Raw genomic sequence first — 19,462 nt, forward strand, 5'->3', positions numbered from 1 at the left:
CGTAGGCTACTTAAAATGTTATAAAAGCCACAAGATCCAACCTGCGTTGTCTGGTCAATGTTTCCTTTTCTTGTTTATCTACGCACAGTATAAATTGACGATCTGTTTTGCGTTTCCCAGGGGTTTATTATAAAAAAAAAACAAGACGCGAAATGAGCATAGCTCAGACAGTACCATTAAAAAGCAATTAAAGGCACTGATCTCCAGATTTTGGCTAAAAAATGATCTTGCTTTCAAACTGTAGTTTGGTCATATTATGAACATTAAAGTATGAGTTTTTGTTTCTAAACTATTTTGAATATGCATTATCAAGAAAAAAAAAGGTGTCCGCGTCGGTAATCGTACCCGGACCGCCGCGGCAATAAAGAAATTTTCCGCTGTCGTTACCAATACCGCTACAGAGGAGGATTTAGTGTTCAATGTGCGTTAAACTGTCAGTTCTTATTCTGGATTAATTTAGTTAATGCAACGATAAATATGTTCTTATGGAAAATGAATAAAAAAAATGGAATCTTAGTTTATTGTGTTTTATAAAACTATCTCGATGTGGTTGAGACTTAAAACAAAAAGTTTGATGGGAAATTTATTATAAAAGCACTAAGTCTCTGCTACATTGAATTGGCGCCGGAACCCGGGAAGGAAACATGGAAAAAAGTGAGTAAAACCTTTAGATAAACGATCTTTGGTGAAAGTGAAAAACAAAGTCATTTCGGTGTCAACTACATTCATAACATACGCTGGTAAATGAAATATAATTGTATCGAAATGTTCGTTTAGTGGTAAAAGAGTTCATACAATGTCGGGAGTTAAATATATGAAAGGTGTACGAACTAAGTTTTCAAATAAGTTGTTGAATGAAATTCAAAATGGCTTACGTTTACTGGATAGTGATATGAGTAACATATTACCAGAGGAATCCGTACAACTTCGGCATCATGTAATGGAAACTAAACTCAACATTAATTCTTATAATGAGAAGCTATCTAGACAGTCTGAGAAATTAGCTCAGACTATCGAAGATCCTGAAGATGATTTAATATCAACTATGATTGAAGAAGATTCTAGTCTATTGGATAAAGCTTGTTCCGTGTATCATAAGCTTCAGCTTTTTGAGGACAGATTAAAACAACTTGAAGAAACGCAAAATACAGCAGTAAAGGAGGAGAACGTTTCGCCATTAACTTTGGTCACAGAGGAAATGAGAAAAGTGTTTGCAGCCCAGATGGATTTACAGAAGGAGTTAGTCCAGAATAAGCAACTCAAAAAGAGAAACAGTGAAATTGCCTAAGATTGACATACCGTCTTTCAATGGCAATAAGTTATATTGGATTGAATTCTGGGATTCTTTTGAGAGTGCCGTGCATAATAATGACCGACTTTCAGAAGTTGACAAATTCAATTATTTGAAAAGTAAACTTACTGGAGAAGCAAAGCATGCAATAACTGGCCTTTCATTGTCCAATAAGAATTATGAAATTGCTATACAGACATTGCATAAAAGATTTGGCGATCGACAGGAGACAATAGACCTGCACTATAAGGCACTAATAGATATATTTCCAGTTAGAAATTCTGTGGAGTGTTTGCGACAGCTCATGGATAAAACAGAAAAACATCTTCGTTGTCTAGAAGTTCTAAATCAAGATACAAATCAAGAAGTTTTTGTTTCAATGCTCAGAAGAAAGCTACCAAATGACGTACTCCTTCAAATGGAAATTATGAAGGGAGTAGATAAAAAATGGTCTGTAATTACATTTCGTGAACTACTTCGACAATACATTGTAGCAAAAGAAAAGGCCGAAATTACAGATAAAGCAAAATCAAAGTTTGAGAACAGAGATTCAGTTCGTCCGAATTCAAATCCGAGATACGGCATGAAAAGGTTCTCAAAGCCTTCAATACATAGTGCCTCATCAAGGTCATTGATTACAAGTGAAAAGCAAGAAAAAACAAAAGTTATATCTGCGAAGTATAGATATTGTGACAGAAATCATTGGAGTGACGAATGCACGAAGTACCCAACAACTGAAGATAGAAAGAAACGTATCAAAGGCAGTTGTTACAGGTGTTTAAAGGAAGGACATATCTCCAGTCAGTGCAAATCATCAAGAACATATATCACGAGGGATTTGGCCCATCGTCTCAGACTAAAAGAAGAAGAAGAGTAGGAAATCCAATTGGTAACCTTTGGAAGCGAAAAGGAAAAATCAATAAAAACAAGATCAACAAGATTGAAAGTGAAACTCAAGAATGGAAAGTACATAACTTTGGTTGCCAATATAGTACCAAATATCACTGGAACAATTACCCGCAGACAAGTAAAACTAGATTCACCAAGACAGTTCTCTGGCTTAACAAAAAATCTAACACTGGCTGATACAATTCCAAACAAGAATGAATCAGTTTGTCTCGATTTACTAGTAGGAAATGATTACTATTTAGATATTATACAAACAGAGAAGATAGAAATACAACCTGGACTTTATTTGCAGTCGTCCAGTCTCGGATGGATATTGTCGGGCAGAATGAAAACAAGTGATATTGCCGTAAACACAAATGATTCAGCTATGTTAATTCTTACGTACGGAGATAATATAACTGAAACCAAACTTTTTACAGATGTTGACGAAGTCATTCCAGCAAAACCTAACTTGGAGGACTTTTGGAATATTGAGAGTCTTGGGATTACATATACATATGACAAACCAGACGATCAGGCAGCTATGACACATTTCAGGGAAACTCTACAGTTTGAAAACGATAGATATCAGGTTACTTGGCATTGGAGGGATGAGTTTCCAGATCTTCCAGAAAATCGGGGATTAGCAAAAGGGAGATTGAAATCACTCGTTTGTAAGCTAGCAAAACAACCTGAGCTCTTGAAAAGATATGATGATGTCATTAAAGATCAGCTAGAAAAGGGAATTATTGAGAAAGTTGATAGGGAGTTAAGTGACGAGTTAAGGCATTACATTCTACACCACGTTGTGATCAAACCTGAAAAAAGTACGACAAAGATGAGGATTGTGTATGATGCCTCTGCAAAGACACGAAAAGAATATAAAAGTCTGAATGAATGTTTATATAGAAGCCCAGTCTTATTACGCAACCTGTGTGGCATTCTAATGAGATTTAGATTGCATAAGATTGGCCTTGTGTCAGACATAGAAAAGGCATTTTTACAAGTAGGATTACAAAAGTCTGAGAGGGATGTGACACGATTTCTTTGGGTAAAGGATTTGGAAAATCCTGTTGTGGTAGAAAACAAGATAGAGGAATACAGATTTTGTCGCGTTTCTTTTGGAATCATTTCCAGCCCTTTTTTTACTGGGAGCTACTATTGAAAGTCATCTGGATAAACAAAATTCGGAGTTGTTAAAACAGCTGAAACAAAACATATACGTGGATAATGTGATCACTAGAGTGAATTCTGTAACCGAAGCAGTGGAGTTGTATGAAACAGCCAAGTCAATGTTTAGAGAAATGAGTATGAACTTGCGTGAATGGATGACGAACAATGAAGAAATTCAATCAATAATACCAGATGATGATAAATCAGCAGGCGGTATTGTGAAAGTATTAGGTCATTTGTGGAATGCCGAAAATGATTCCATACAACTGAAAGGTCCCAAATTATTGAAAGATGTCAAAGTGACAAAGAGAAATATTCTGAAGCAACTTGCATCTGTCCTTTAGGATTATGTTCTCCACTTTCTTTACGTGGAAAGATATTGCTGCAACAAATATGGAGCAAGGGCTATGACTGGGACGATTTATTAGAGAAGAAAGATTCCGATGCATGGGTGGAAATAAGAAGCGACTTGGAACAAATTGAAAGTGTTAAGTTTCAAAGAAATATTTGTATGACAAATGATGTGAATAATGTTGAATATTCATTAGCTTGCTTCTGCGATGCTTCGGACAAAGCATACACTGTATCAATATACCTAGTACAAGTGAAAGAAGACGAGTACAAATCAGATCTTATATTTTCAAAGAGCAGACTGACACCAATAAAAGGAATGACAATACCAAGGCTCGAACTGATGGCAGTTTTGATAGGAGCTAGATGCCTTAACTTCGTAGAAAAGGAATTAAAGTTGGAGTGTAAAAATGTCGTTCTGCTGACAGATTCTCAGTGTGTTCTCCAGTGGTTATTATCGGACAAATTACTCCCAGTGTTTGTGAAAAACCGTTTGAAAGAGATCAAAAGTTATGGCAATATAACATATCGCTATGTGAATACAACGGAAAATCCTGCAGATATAGCAAGTCGCGGAAGTACACTGGTCAAATTGTTAGAAAATAGGATATGGTGGCATGGGCCACAAATGCTAAGGCACTGCACTTTGGATTTATTGAACGGGAAACCAGTTAGTAAATCTGAACAAGACACTGTTATAGAAGATGCTGAAGTTGTAAACAAAGGCGAAAATATTGACATGGAGATGCACTCAGATAAACAGCCAATGAATGAATCTGAACACAATGATGTATTAGGTGTTAAACAAAACAATACTATGGATTCAGAAGGGAGCTGTCTCTCGACAGACAGCTCCGACGTAGAAAATGCACCATTTGGAATAAATGTAAGGAGGTATTCATCTTCTTCTAGACTGCTTAGAGTCACGGCATGGTGTATTCGATTTACAGAAAAAATGAAAGGTCATATTTATGAAAGTCATAGTTTATCTAGTGAAGAACTTAGAGAAGCTGAATTTTTGTTGCTGTATCATATTCAGAGGAAATATTACAAAGAAGTCCATCAATCAATAGTAGACAAAAAGCCAAACAATTTGGCAAGGCAGTTTGACATTTTCATTGATGAAAGTGGATTATTAAGATGCGGAGGACGTCTTGAACACGCTACCTTTTCTGAGGCAGCGAGGCACCCAATATTGCTCCCAAGAAAAGAGAAATTAACCCACCTCTTAATTGACAGTGTGCACAGAAAATTGTTACACACAGGTGTTTCTCAAACATTAAATGAACTAAGACATAGATTCTGGATTCCAAAAGGCAGAGCAACAGTGTCTTCAGTCCTTAAGTCTTGTCAGATATGCAAACGTGTTGACTGTCGTCCATACAAATTACCACCAATGGCATCTTTACCAAAATCACGTGTATCAGAATCTATTCTATTCTCCAGTGTTGGATTAGCTTATCTAGGGCCATTGTATGTGAAAGAAGGAAATAACTCAAAAAAGATATGGGTTTGTCTGTTCACTTGTTTGACAACACGAGCCGTCCATCTAGAGGTAGTTTCCGATATGACTGCTGGTGCATTTCTTTTGTGTCTTCGGAGATTCATAGCAACAAGAGGAACTCCAAAAAAAATTATTAGCGATAACGCTAAACAGTTCAAGTTGTCTAGTGATACCATCAAATTAATTTGGGGAAATATGTTACAAGAGGATGATGTTCAATGTTATGTGTCGGGGCAAGATATAAAATGGACATTTATTGTCGAATTAGCACCATGGATGGGTGGTTTTTATGAAAGATTAGTCGGAATTGTCAAGCAAGCGTTACGAAAATCTCTCGGCAGAAAACTATTGATAATGGATCAAATGAACACTGTGATAAAGGAAGTGGAGTCTGTAATTAACAGGAGACCATTGGTATATGTTGGCGAAGATAAGTCTTCAATTGCTCTGACACCGTGCCACTTTTGAGTTTAAATCCAAAAACTGGAATCCCGGAGCTCGACTATGATACAAAGGATCCCGAATTTAAACCATATGAAAGCACTGCTGAAAAATTATTGCAAATTTGGAAAAAAGGGGAACAACTTTTGAATAGATTTTGGGTATTATGGCGAGATGAGTATTTGCTTAGTTTACGAGAATGATCACAAAACAAAATAAAATCGTCAAGAATCCAGTCTCATGAACACCAAGTGTAGGAGATGTAGTTATAGTAAAGGATAACTTACCTCGTGGTCAGTGGAAACTTGGGAAAGTGATAAAGCTCCATACAAGCCAAGACGGTCAAATTAGATCTGCTAAGTTAAAGGTATCGAACGGACAAATTCTGAGAAGACCGCTTAATTTGCTCTATCCGATAGAGATATCAGGCAGTGACACAATGTTACAAAATAGTGTAAATCATGATAAAATTGTTACAAATGATGCTAAAGAAGAAAGGCCTAAACGAAGAGCTGCAGAAAAAGCGAAAGAACTTTTAAGAAGAATTTAAATTCGTGGCGGTAGGATCGCTAAAACGCGAAAAATGATATAAATGTGAAAATGGATTTACAATAATGTAACAGTGCTGTGGTTAGTTTATACATGAATAAATACGGAGATTTTGTAAATAATTTAATGATAATAAGTTGAATGTACATAAGTTATTTTCAAGTACAGATGGGAGCAAGTGTTATAGTCATCATAAGCGTTAAATCACGTGGTCGGTGGGAGCAAAGTATAATGAAAACATTAATGGCGCGCAGTTTGCACGTGAAAAACGAGGAAAGCATTTACTTTTTGTTGGGTATATCCCATGTGTTCTATTCATTCATTTATAACTTATTTTTCACCGTGAGCGGACGTACTTTAAAGACACCACAATGTTTTCTTGCGATACTTGTGAAAAAACGTTTACGCAGAAAAGAAATCTGAAACACCATATTTCAGAGGCACATTTATTTCCAAAAGATTGGTGCTGTACTATAAAGGATTGTAGTGCAAAATTCCTGCGACGCTATACTCTTGTTAATCACTTGGTGAAGATGCATCAACTATCAAAGTTACAGGCTTTGCAAACAGCGCTTACGTGTTACTCAACATTGCCAGGCTGAAGATAGCGATAAAGTTGAAGAGGAAAGTGGAAGTGTTGGTGATAGTGATGTGGATTTGAATGCTAGTTATGAATATGGAAATAATGGAGTTGAAAGTGATTTAGATGGTGATGCCTTACGTAATTCTAAAAGGTGTACTGAGGTTAGTGAAAACAGTGACAGTTATTCAGATGATAATGATAACAGTAGTGAAATTATTGTCATAAGTGATGATGATGGAACTGTGAAATTGCCTAATAAAAAATGACAGAAATATTTGTGCTGACATTCCAGCGTGATACGATATTCGATGAAGACGGAAATATCATTGACCAGTCTGGCTCAGTTGAGAAAGAATATTACAAATATACAAATAAATAAACATCCAGTTTTCAGAATTAACTTGTTATATGTGGGATATATTTGACTTTACTTCTGGCGGGAGTGTCGCGAAAGGCGATTTTTGTTTGTTTATTACGATTAAAGACATTCATGGGAGCAGTCCTTTTATGTTCTGTTTATTGACACTGTTGGGAGCAGGCAGCTCCATTGGAGCATACAATGATATGTTTGTTATATAAACTCATTATTTCATGCTTTTCTTGCTTTTTGTCAGATAGTCATGCATTTTTGGCACCAAATAGTCTACTATTTAAGTCTTGCTTTAACACAAATTGTCAGTTCTTATTCTGAATTAATTTAGTTAATGCAACGATAAATGTGTTCTTATGGAAAATGAATAAAAAATGGAATCTTAGTTTATTGTGTTTTATAAAACTATCTCGATGTGGTTGAGACTTAAAACAAAAAGTTTGATGGGAAATTTATTATAAAAGCACTAAGTATCTGCTACATTCCGCAACATATAGTCTGTCAGTAATTAAGTTTCAAAATATTTTTAAAAATACAGGATTAATTTTCAGATATCTAAAAAAAATATTTTTTGTTTGTTTTCGAACGATCTTGAGGCCAGTGCCTTTAAGGATTGTACTGGTATTAAAGTTGGCGGTGAATGTACAACTCAAAACAGTTGTACATTGAAAGAAAATTAGATTATTCGTTTCAAAGCATTTTTATCTCTTAACTATGAGTTGTAATGTTACTTAAAGTAAGTTTATCTCTGATTGCGTTTTAATCTAATTGCCTGAACTGACTCGAGATGCACTGTTTAACACTTAAGACTGTGTGAACGAAACTGAAAACTCCATGGCTTTCTGTAACCTGGTTAAAGTAATTGCTGTATCGTTAAAATGCTGCGTATGTTTCATGGTTCTTTGAAATTAATTCTTTGATAAGCATTCTTCTATTGTGTTCTCAGTTTAACGTAGTTTATTTACAGTTTATTCTAATATTCTGAGTCAACAGACAGCGGTCAACTTAACTTTTAATATTCCTGGATATCAAAAACTTACCCGCTCGATTCAGTTCCGCAAATGAATCAGTGACAAACTTCGTGGATGAATTAGTGACAATACTCGTTGATGACTCAGAGTTTGGGAAGAATTCGCTTCAAAGTCGCAGTCCAACGGTCCGACGAGGGCTTTCGCATTCTCAGGATCCGACAGTCTAGGGATCATTTTGCAATTTTGAGATCGCGCAATCTAGAGATCTCGCGACGCGATCTGCAGATCTCACAATTTAGTGATCTTGCAACTGAGAGATGGGCAACTTTATGTTGTACATTCAGAGATAACCGTGGGGGCTTTTCATACCTGAAACTGGGGTAGCCCTCGTACTTTACATGCCTTTGCAACTTAAACGTTGCTTCGTTTCATTGCAGACACTTCACTATGGTAACAGCAGCCAATATACACGCCACAAGATCTTGTAAATTAGGGCCTCAAATCTTAAGATAACGACTAAAACTATCAAGATATTTTTCATGTCATTGTTTTAATTAGGTTTTAATAATGGCTTACAATTTTTTACTTTCAGAAAAATATGTTCAAATGAATGCACAAAGTGGACGCCAAAAGAACATTGGGATGTTTATTTAAAAAGGTAGGAATTTATGATCAATGCTGTTAAAATATTTAAAGCAAATAACAGAAATTAGTTGATTTATCACATAGCAGTTAGAAATGTTTATGAAGGAGAGTTTTTCAGTATAAACATCCGAAGGAAATTGAGATTTAAAGATTTAAAGTCACTGTACAAAAAACAAAAACGACACACATACATTTTGTCAATAAGCCTTTCTCACTAAATGGCTTAGACCTTTCTCTTTTATTAAGAAACTAATTCCATGTGTATATTTCTCTGTTATTTCATTTTCACACAGTAGGTTACCGTGTTTATTTTCTGGGTAAAAAATTGCTCGTCCCACTTTAGACCAGACATCCATTGTTTAGTTGTTAATTAAGTTTTACCCTTTCACGACATCTGTATGAATCTTATCAAATGAGCAAAACAGAGAACATAATTTTATAAATGTTCGCCGAAGATAAGAAATGTTTCACGTTGTGAAGTTATCGTTTCGTCCTCGACTACATTGCTCTGTGAAGCTATTTTTTTCTTGTTTTCTCTTTAGTATTTGTTTTAGCTCTTCAGAAATTACCCCATCTATCAATGTTCTTGTGTATCTATTTACAATTATTTAAAAAAAAAAATTACATTTAAACTGCCTATTATGTTTCCATATGAGTTAAGTTCTTTAATTTTTGTTTGAGCGATCCCATTTATGTTCACATGTTTCCCTATGTCGCTCTTTAATTTTAGCGCTTAGAGCAACACATTTCTCCATTTTCTTGTTTACCTTCTTTACCATATGTTTGATGCGTTTGGAAATTGCTACATGTCTTTGTCTTCTTGTTTATGCCTTAACTAATGTTTTACACATTTATTTTTTTAATTTTTAATGGGGGTTTGCGGGTGTCCTACCACAGTTGTGGTTAAAAATGCTTCGTACAGGCCCCGTGCCCAGTTTGGGGTTCTGTGCGAGTTTTCATCTCACCCCAGTGTTTTTCGTATGCTTCTGTTTGAACTATTTAACATTATTTTGTAGTTCAGTTATTTTTCAGAATTTGTATGTATAATTCTTTGAATAAATGTAAAAGAGTGCAATTCGTTTGAATAAGAGATTCACTTCGAAAAATATAGGAGAAAGATTTTACCAGAAAAAACAATATTTCTGACGCAAAAACGTTTTCGGCCCGTGAAGGCCTTCTTCAGTTGCTATAAAACCTCCGCCTGTATAGCGTTGGTAAAATAAAATATTTATTTATAAAGTGTCTGATTTCTTAGGATATATATTGTAAGTTTATAGTGAAGTTTTTGTAACAGAATTTTGTACTGGACTTATTTCTATTAAAGATGTTATTTATTAATTTCGTGTATTATATAAAGTTTCACATTTATTTATGTTTTTACTTTTTCAGTATCAGCTGTTGTCCTTTATATGACAAGTAGATACTATATAGTTTGTAATGGGCTGTTATCGTTTATGATAACTCTGAAATAAATTTATAAAATGGTATATGAATGCTTCACGGTCTGGGTTAAAATCCCAGTTTGTTACAGCTTTATAACTGACGTGAATATTTTACTTAAGAGTTAAGATAACGTTACGGCATGGGGTAGGTTCCCAACTGATTATGGCACTTCAGCCGACGTAACTATCTATAAACTTTTGATCTGTTTTTTATAACAGTATCGCTACGACTTGGGGTATGTTCCCAGGTGAATACAGCTCTACAACCAACGTAGATCTATTAATTTTTCCTGTGAATGTTTTAGAAAAAGTCTGAATACACGAGATTGGTAGTGTGATAACAACCAAGTATTTTGGTTGTTGATAGTCTGAATGCAAGCATTGGACTGATCTGTATGAGTCCCAGGGATGTTTAATTAGGTAAGCGATATGTATCAGACTGGAAGCATTCATTTGTAATTAACACCTGGTGAGAGCGATTTTTACAAATCTAACTGATCAGAGTTCGAAGGCCGTGCCGAATTTTATATGTCTGATCCTAGATTTCTAAGAGGGCGCGAAATTTTGTATGTCCGTTGCCGCTCATTTACCGTCTGATATCTAACGGCGTAAATAAAAAGTGTTTATTGATGAAGTATATAAATCAATTAATAACAATTTTATGAATTTAATCAGAGACTTCATTTATATGACCAATTTAATTATGTTTTAAATAAATTATGTAGAGTTGTTTTCTCTTTATACATATGTTTCAAAAATGGCTGTATTTATAATATTATTTCTATAATAAAGTGAGTTTTCATGAGAGAATGCGGGTCTGTTTGGAGATAGACAAGCTGTTGAGAATTTTCTATGTTGATGTACAGGCATTGTAACTCTTGAATAAACAAAGAGTGAAAATTTATCTTAAGCTATTGTTTATTTGTTAATTTAGATAGACTAAAATTACGCATTTTTGTTAGATTGTCTGTATTCTGTGATACCGTCGTGTAATGTAATACCTAGGTTTATAATTTTCTATTTTGGTATTTCTTTCGGATAATTAAGATTTTAACTGTACATTTCAAAAGTCAGACAAAACATGTCAACTTTACAGTAGCTTCAGGGTGTAAAACATCCGTAGTTTACGGAAGTGAAATAATGTGTCTGATGTGTTTTCCTGTATAATCCTTTATAAACTCAATATACTCTGTGATCAGGAGAGAGGCTGCCCAAGTGGCGGGCTAAGGGTCTTGTTCCCGCTCTCATGAGCTGAAATTTAATAAGCATTGTTAAGAGCTAGGCTGAAGTACATGTATAATTAAGAACTTATATTTATAGAGTTGTTAACAGAACTGATTTAGAAAGCTTATTGAACATTTATTATATCTGTGAAATTAGTTGGAACATTTATAAGTAACTGTGCATTGCTGTCGTAGTAAAATAAATGTTAGAACTGTCGTAATTTGTTGTGTTTCAAGTAAGCTTCAGGTACAACGTGCTACGTTACAAGCACTTTTATGGCGCCGGTGACCAGGATGTCGAATTCTACAATGGGTTGTTGCGAGATCAATGTGCAAGTACTACCACTATACCATGATACGCCGAAAATGATGTGATGCTGCTAACAGTAAGACCTTTATTTTCAAACATAGTTCTTAAATACAAGCTTTTTCTGTTTTAAAAACAAGAAATTTAACTTATTCATCATTTGGAGTTTGAGACGAAACTGAATAAGAATGTACTTGGCTAATTTTCGTATTCCTTTGAAATTCATACGAAATCATGATGAAATTTTATTAGAATATGATTATTTAGCTGAAAAATGTTGAAAATAGCAAAATGATTAAAGAAACGCAAGGAAGCCTCAAATATTTATTTTTGTGTATATAAAGTTACTATTTTTTGTTGTTTATGCATATTTCATTCTGTAAATAGCTATTTTATTGATACCCAATGGTGCATTCTTATATTGTAATTGTAAAGGAAAAGCTATGGAAGCTTAAATTCCTTGAAACCATTTTAATAGTATTAAATGGCGTATCCTCTATAATGTGTCCATTTTCGATATGGATACTAGTAATTAAAACTATAGAGGTGCTGTGCTTTCGCACGGGTTGAACGTTTAAGTACACGTTTATTTAAGGCACTTTTGGGAGCAATTTTATTGACTATTTATTACTTGTATATAGATTCATCGGAGTACAGTCATATTGATTTGAGTGTTTAAAATCAATTAAGCTGAATTGATATATTTGTTTCCTAGCCTCAAGGCAGGCTTGTCAACCGCGTCTAGAGAAGACGATGTGTTGTGATATAATATAAAAATCCCTTTAGGTGTAGAGTTGATTTGATACAAATAGGCTCAGGGATTAGGTATGAATGTTAAAATCGCCACTATACTAGGTTCAGTATGTAGACTGTTTTTATTGAAAGTAACAGTTTGTGGTCATTCATGGGTATAAATATTCAGCTGTTCGTGAAGTAAAAGAGATGTTGTACTCCGTCATTGTTATGCATGTAGAAGCATAACTGATTATTGTCATTAATTTGTGTAAATATTGATTTCAGTATGTGTTTTGTTTGCTTGCAAATTTGTTTATTTCTATGTAAGGTGTCATACGGTATAATATTTGACGTTTTGCTAGCGTTTCTTCTCTTGTGTGAGATACTGATTTTGTCCGTTGTCTGTTTTAGACTATAGACTTTAAAGAAAATTGAAACAAGCTTGTACTTAATATTAAGAACTATGAAGATTAAAAAGGCTTGATAGCTTATGCTCACATATTCATATGAATATCCCGGTGAAGGATTTAGAAATAAAGATAGTTCTAACACAACATTTGTAAACAGTACATACTATGAAATAATTTGAACTTGGCAATTCAGATAAAAACAGTGATAAATAAACATAACATTCATATTTAAAATGTATAGAAAAGGAGAGACATTTCACTGAATTTCTTACTACGAAGTTATTTTATTCAAATTAAAACGCAATGAATGGACTTTGTACAGTATCATAATTATTAAATTAAATGCATATTATCGAATGACAAGCTGAAACAACAGAAAGTTAACATGAAATTAATTCGCAGAACTTTAGAACATTTTAGTGCATGGAGAAATTAAACGACGATTATCGAGTTGGATATGGTACGACAAGGTTTCGGCAATTCAACGATGATAACATCTCCTTGGGTGGATTCGTTTCACAAAACAAGGAACGATGGCAGTGGACTTGTTTAAGAAGCTACGGCTTGAGAACCACCGTCTGCTGATTCCATGGTCGTTTAACGTCAAACTATAGTCGAATCAATGGTCATGTGCGGTAGATGTCACATTTCACCAGCCAACTTGGAACACAGGAAGAAGATTTCTCATTGCATCTGTTTAAATTTATTCCTTTATCACTTACTTTTTAAACAAGTTGCTTTATTCTCTCAAGTGAATTTTTCCATCATAGACTGGTACATTGCTTATGATTAAGAAACTATATATTTATACATCTTAATATAATATTTCAAAAAATGTTAATCTTACTTGTAAGGAAAACATGTTACCGTGCAGAAAAATGTGTTAACATACAAACTTTCGTATATCTGAGTTTCATGCAATGTTAAACAGAATTTTAATTGTGCTTTCTAATTTCAGAATTTGATGTATTTGTACCGATTGATTCAGAATATCCATGAAAACACAGACCTTGAATGGAATTCCTACGCAAACTGGAGCATTCTAAATATGGAGAATGAAAATGATTTTCATTACGTACAAATGTGTGATTGTGAATAGGACTATATCAAATAATGAATGCTACGTACACATATGAAATGATGTTTTCTGTGTAACTTTTATGATGAATTCTGTGTTCAAGTTATAACTTATTTGTATGTTTAAGCTATGTTAATCTATCATATGATTTAATATCTGAAACCTAAACAAGTAGGGATTCCTGTTTATTTGATTTCATTGATGTATGCAAGGGAACGAACAATTAAAGGAACATCTCCTGTCTCCTTGATTGGCGTGCCCTGTTATATTGACACATTATTCAATTCCCCAATATACAACATAATAGCTAGTCCATATTAGTTGGATCTTTTAGACTTCTATAATTTTACTGTTTATTTAGTTCATTCAGACATTTCAACCTTTTTTTATTGTTTTTTTTTTTTTCGTGAAGAAATGAAGGAATTTGTAATGTAATACCTAGGTTTATAATTTTCTATTTTGGTATTTCTTTCGGATAATTAAGATTTTAACTGTACATTTCAAAAGTCAGACAAAACATGTCAACTTTACAGTAGCTTCAGGGTGTAAAACATCCGTGAATTAATTACTAAGTTTACGGAAGTGAAATAATGTGTCTGATGTGTTTTCCTGTATAATCCTTTATAAACTCAAAATACTCTGTGATCAGGAGAGAGGCTGCCCAAGTGGCGGGCTAAGGGTCTTGTTCCCGCTCTCATGAGCTGAAATTTAATAAGCATTGTTAAGAGCTAGGCTGAAGTACATGTATAATTAAGAACTTATATTTATAGAATTGTTAACAGAACTGATTTAGAAAGCTTATTGAACATTTATTATATCTGTGAAATTAGTTGGAACATTTATAAGTAACTGTGCATTGCTGTCGTAGTAAAATAAATGTTAGAACTGTCGTAATTTGTTGTGTTTCAAGTAAGCTTCAGGTACAACGTGCTACGTTACAGTCGTGCATTTATTTTCTACGGTTCAGATATTGTCCATTTAAAGATTCATGTTATCTGATATTGCTGCCAGTCTATAATTTCTACTTCTATATTTTTTTCACGATTGATGTAAAATTGAGTCAAAATATTTGTTTAAGTTTTACTAGTTTTATGTAAATTTAGTTTTAGTATATTGGTACATTGCTTCAATGTGTCAATATAACCCGCCCGCTTAGCTCAGTAGGTAAGAGCGTTGGTCTACGGATCGCGGGCTTGTGAGTTCGATCCTCGGGCGGGGCGTATATGTAGTGTTATGCATGCAACTGTGCTGCATCTGCACGGTTTTTATGTTACATTTTTGTTTCAATATGTAATATTTGAAACAAAAATGTTAAATAGACTTATTTCATTATTTACAAGATAAATATTGGCATTCCCTGTAAATCGTAAATGTGTCTGGATTTTAGCGGGATTTGACGATGACATTTAACAACGTTTCGCCAGTTCCGGATTTATATTAAAATTGTTGTTGAACTGAAAGAACGCCATGGTGTAGAAATTTAGTCGAAATTTGTCATTTTGATAAAGGCCATAAGGCTGAAACGTTAATAAAACAGAGTCTTTAAAATTGATCGTTAAGCAAAATAGAATCAAAGAAGTACATGACGAGTGATTAGTTATGTAGAATATCACATGGGGTTGTTTGCATGATGTGAAGTTTCTCGATGTTGGCCTACATATGTGTCCCCGATTAATGAAACTATTTTATTTCATTTAAGCAAAATAGAATCAAAGCATCACAAGGAGGCGTTTGCGTCTTCTAGCTCTTTGTGTAGAAAAAGATCTGAGGAGATGCACATGACTACTTATTGGAGTCAAGCCATGGTCACGTGACTGATACACGTGATGGAAACGCTAATATTGTATAGGTAGACATCGGGAAATACATAATTTTACTTTCATTTTACCAAACAGCTTCGACTATCTTTTTGAAGCATATAACGTAGCATAAAAACATCAGCAGAATTCTTCTTTACCATCGAGCATCAATAAAGCTGATATTTGATATGAAAATAGCCTTTACTAGTCGGGAAAATTGCACTATATATTAATATGGACTACAATTGAGTAGACCACGGCGGCATATCCGGCGAATAACTACCTTCATTCCTTTAATACTAGTTCCCTTGAAAGTGAAGGCTACATACACACTTCTTCCCAGAACAACATGTATTTCTTCAGATTATAATTTGTTAACAGCATATCGAAAGGTTTCAGCCTTTCTGTGCTTTCAGCGCTTTGGTTATATAAACTAATATATATTATATTTTAGCATTTTATTTAATATGATATAACAGGCAAATAAATATTTGAAAATTATGTAGTTAACATAGATGATATTATGAATATTATCTGTAAATTAGCCACTAACTAGTATAAGAGTGTATTATCTGAAGAAAAAAATGTAGTTTTATATACATGTATATTTACGACTTGCTGCGACAGTTTCTTGACTGTTTCTAGTGTACACAACATTCTATTTTCTTTCATTTCAGAATGCTTGAACTGTGATAAAATAAACGGATTTGAAAAAAGATTTATTGAAATTTACGGAAAAGTGAGTATGTATACATTGTGAACTTTAAGGAAAATAAATATACGGAAAAAAAATGAAAAAAAAATCACAGGCGGAAATCCATCACGATATCTGAAGACCTGTATAGATAAACAAATGAAAACAGGTGAGGATATATTTCAACATCTAGTTTTATCATCTTTTATCCTCCAAAGTTTCATCCTGCGCTGGTAAACGGTATAGGCTTAATTTCATCACGCTCGACCTAGAATTAACCTTTTCTCAACACTGATAAGCCATTGGCAAGAAGATTAAAAGTGTCAGATGATAAAATTGAGTTTGAGATTTTCAGTTTGTTTATTTTTTTTTTTAAAGAATTTTACAAGTGGTTCGTTTGAGATATTCAATTTATCTTCTTTCAAAGAATGACAGAAGGCACTAGTTGTTTTCTAAACCATGGCTCATCACTGGTAGTGTGCATAACAATTTGACCAATAATGACTCATATTTATAGGGCATAAGCGACACAGGTCCTAAGTTCTAGAACTACAGCCAAATTGATTTCTTTCTCCGATTTAGAAAGTTAAAATCAAATAAAGCACGCTATAAATATAAAGATATGCTGTGTGGCCTTTTAGAACACAAAGTTTGATGAAAACGACGTCGTAATTTTTAAACGTTTAATGGGGTGCCCTTTAAAATTTCAGCTTTATATATACATTTCTACATTTCTTTTGCTTGAAACATATATTTATATTTAATTTTAGTAGTAAAAAATAAACGTAAAAAGACCCTATTAATAACTTTAAGTAATTTCTAAGCCTAAGTGTCACTATATATGGTATTGTTTGAATATTCATATGCTAACCTTTAAGTCCCTTAACAATTCTATATAGGAACAAAGTATTCAAGTTTTTTCTTATGGTCGGAAAGTTATATTCAATAAACTGCATATTGCCTATTATTACTGTAATACATATTAAAACAAATTAAAAGGATCCATTAGACATGTTCTCTGAACGCATCCTCCCAGTGAAAAAAAATCATGTGATAAATTAAGTACGATAAATTCGTTAAAAGTATAATTATTTATATTCAACGGAAATGATTACATATATTTTTCGATGCTGTGAATAGTACATTTAAATTGCGTCAATGTGATGTTAATACATTCGTTGATAATTTGTTACTTATTTCATTATTACTTAGATCTACACTCAAAACACTCTTTGATACATATATTTTCTTAACCAGGAATAATTGTGCTAAAGGAATTTACAAAGAAACAACATTTTACAATATATAAACCATAAAACTTTATATGTCATTCTTATACTTATTTTATGTCTCTTTAACTCCAAAGGTTCCAGCGGAAGAAGGCAGATACAGAATTAAGATACTGAAGGCTGAAAAGATGTTGATGATACGGACAATGAATCATATTCTCAAATTTCTTAAAAATTTTCAGAGACACATTTTTCTACTTAGCTTATCTAATACAGTCAAACCTGTGTGTAAAGAACACCTCTGGGAAAATGAAGAAGGGCTGTTTGTCGACAGATGGTCTCTCTACAAAGGATACTTTACACTATTAATGGATGAACGAGTGAAAATAGAGACCTTTATTAGCTGGTTTTCAGGTTGTGACCTTTATTCGGAGGTGTTATGTAGTACAGGTTTGACTGTATACTGTTTCTCCGTGCTAAGTATTCATAACAAACACCATTTTTCTGAATTAAATCCTCTCTAAATTTGTTAAAAATGAACTTTTGTGCACACTTATGAACGGATGGTAATTTTGTGAACGTATTGCTATTCCACTAAGTATCAAGATGCTTCTGAAAGTATGAAATTTACATTGGTTTTGACAAATGTATATAACTGGTTTTAAGATATCTATTAAGTTATTTCTCAGTGTTATTTCAAACTATGTGTAAATAATAATATCCAATGTTACATGCAAAATATGCATGATTCGTTAAGACCAAAAACAATGATTTCCATAGAACCGCTTGTATAGAAAACTTTCTTAATAGGTAACGTCAATTTTGAAAAAAAAAAACAATGCATGTGAATAAATTCAAGTTCTGCTGCTTTCGAATAGTCTCCTTTTATGTATTCCAGAAATAGGCCAGTAATTTGAATTCTGATTAGTGCTATATCACGATGCGGTATGCTTGATGCGGCGGCTTGCTATATTTTTCTAGGCAAAGTATACTTTGGTTGCTGCAATTCGTATCGGCCAACTGCGTAGGTATTAGTAAATTGTCAATTGTTGGAAGTATCCGATTGATCTGTCAGTCTTTTAAAGTCTAATCAATGTCAGAAACGCTAACATTCATGACTGTGAATAAATCGGAATATTACCTGGTACGTCCGTTAGTCCGATTGGGTTTGTTTTATTGGTTAGTCATACCAGCATAATGAACTCATATGGCAACATTCAAGAGTGCCCTTCCAAATATTATTCCACCTGGGTAGAACCTCTGGCCTTCCGCAAGCCATCTCTATTGCTTGCTCACATGATGACCTGAGCAGGGTTCGAGAAAGAGATGAGGAGCAAATACTTCTAAGTCAGAGACATTAGCCGTTCGGCGACGGAGGATCCAGTAGTAGATGTAATAGAGTACATATGAACTAACCTATGTCGATCAGCTGAATCTTCTCTCTGTTTTAACATGATTTTTCGTCATGTTTATGGGAACACAGGCATTAAGGCAGATTTATATCTAATAATTACGTAGAAAATTCCAACACTATGATATTGTAGTGAAGCCCTTACGGTTCCCATAATATTAAAAAGAACAAATCTTATTTAATCATAAATGACTTGTCGCAAATGTTGCACTTGGATGATAGTTCAAAGTATACTGCACCGTAAATGGGCTGAACATTCGCCGAAGATTCCAATGAATCACGTGAAGTCTGGACCATTCATGGATATGAGCTGGTATTCCTTCAGAGTAAACAAGTGCAGTTCTCAATAGTTATCCTATTTTCATGAA

General features: G+C 33.8%; 2 protein-coding genes and 1 long non-coding RNA gene across 4 annotated transcripts; all 3 read left to right on the top strand.

Moving 5' to 3' along the window:
• Positions 1 to 2,525: 2,525 nt before the first annotated feature.
• Positions 2,526 to 3,344, top strand: LOC128547565 (uncharacterized). Its single transcript, XM_053520569.1, has one exon. The coding sequence runs from the start codon at positions 2,526 to 2,528 to the stop codon at positions 3,342 to 3,344; it is 819 nt and encodes a 272-aa protein (XP_053376544.1).
• Positions 3,345 to 3,483: 139 nt separating this feature from the next.
• Positions 3,484 to 5,160, top strand: LOC128547566 (uncharacterized). Its single transcript, XM_053520570.1, has 3 exons — positions 3,484 to 3,565; positions 3,697 to 4,941; positions 5,150 to 5,160. Exons 1-3 carry the CDS (start codon positions 3,484 to 3,486, stop codon positions 5,158 to 5,160), a joined length of 1,338 nt encoding a protein of 445 aa, XP_053376545.1.
• A 45-nt stretch (positions 5,161 to 5,205) lies between these two features.
• LOC123534999 (uncharacterized) lies at positions 5,206 to 18,558 on the top strand. 2 transcript variants are annotated; one of them, XR_008366486.1, is made up of 5 exons: positions 5,206 to 6,941; positions 8,714 to 8,779; positions 10,428 to 15,810; positions 16,438 to 16,499; positions 17,821 to 18,558. It is a non-coding gene; the product is annotated as an uncharacterized LOC123534999 (long non-coding RNA). The 2 variants fall into 2 exon arrangements; XR_006683119.2 differs by having other exon boundaries at positions 5,727 to 6,941; positions 13,842 to 15,810.
• The last annotated feature ends 904 nt before the right edge of the window (positions 18,559 to 19,462 follow it).

The sequence above is a fragment of the Mercenaria mercenaria genome, chromosome 12 (genome assembly GCF_021730395.1).
Source record: "Mercenaria mercenaria strain notata chromosome 12, MADL_Memer_1, whole genome shotgun sequence".
Taxonomy (NCBI): Eukaryota; Metazoa; Mollusca; class Bivalvia; order Venerida; family Veneridae; genus Mercenaria; species Mercenaria mercenaria.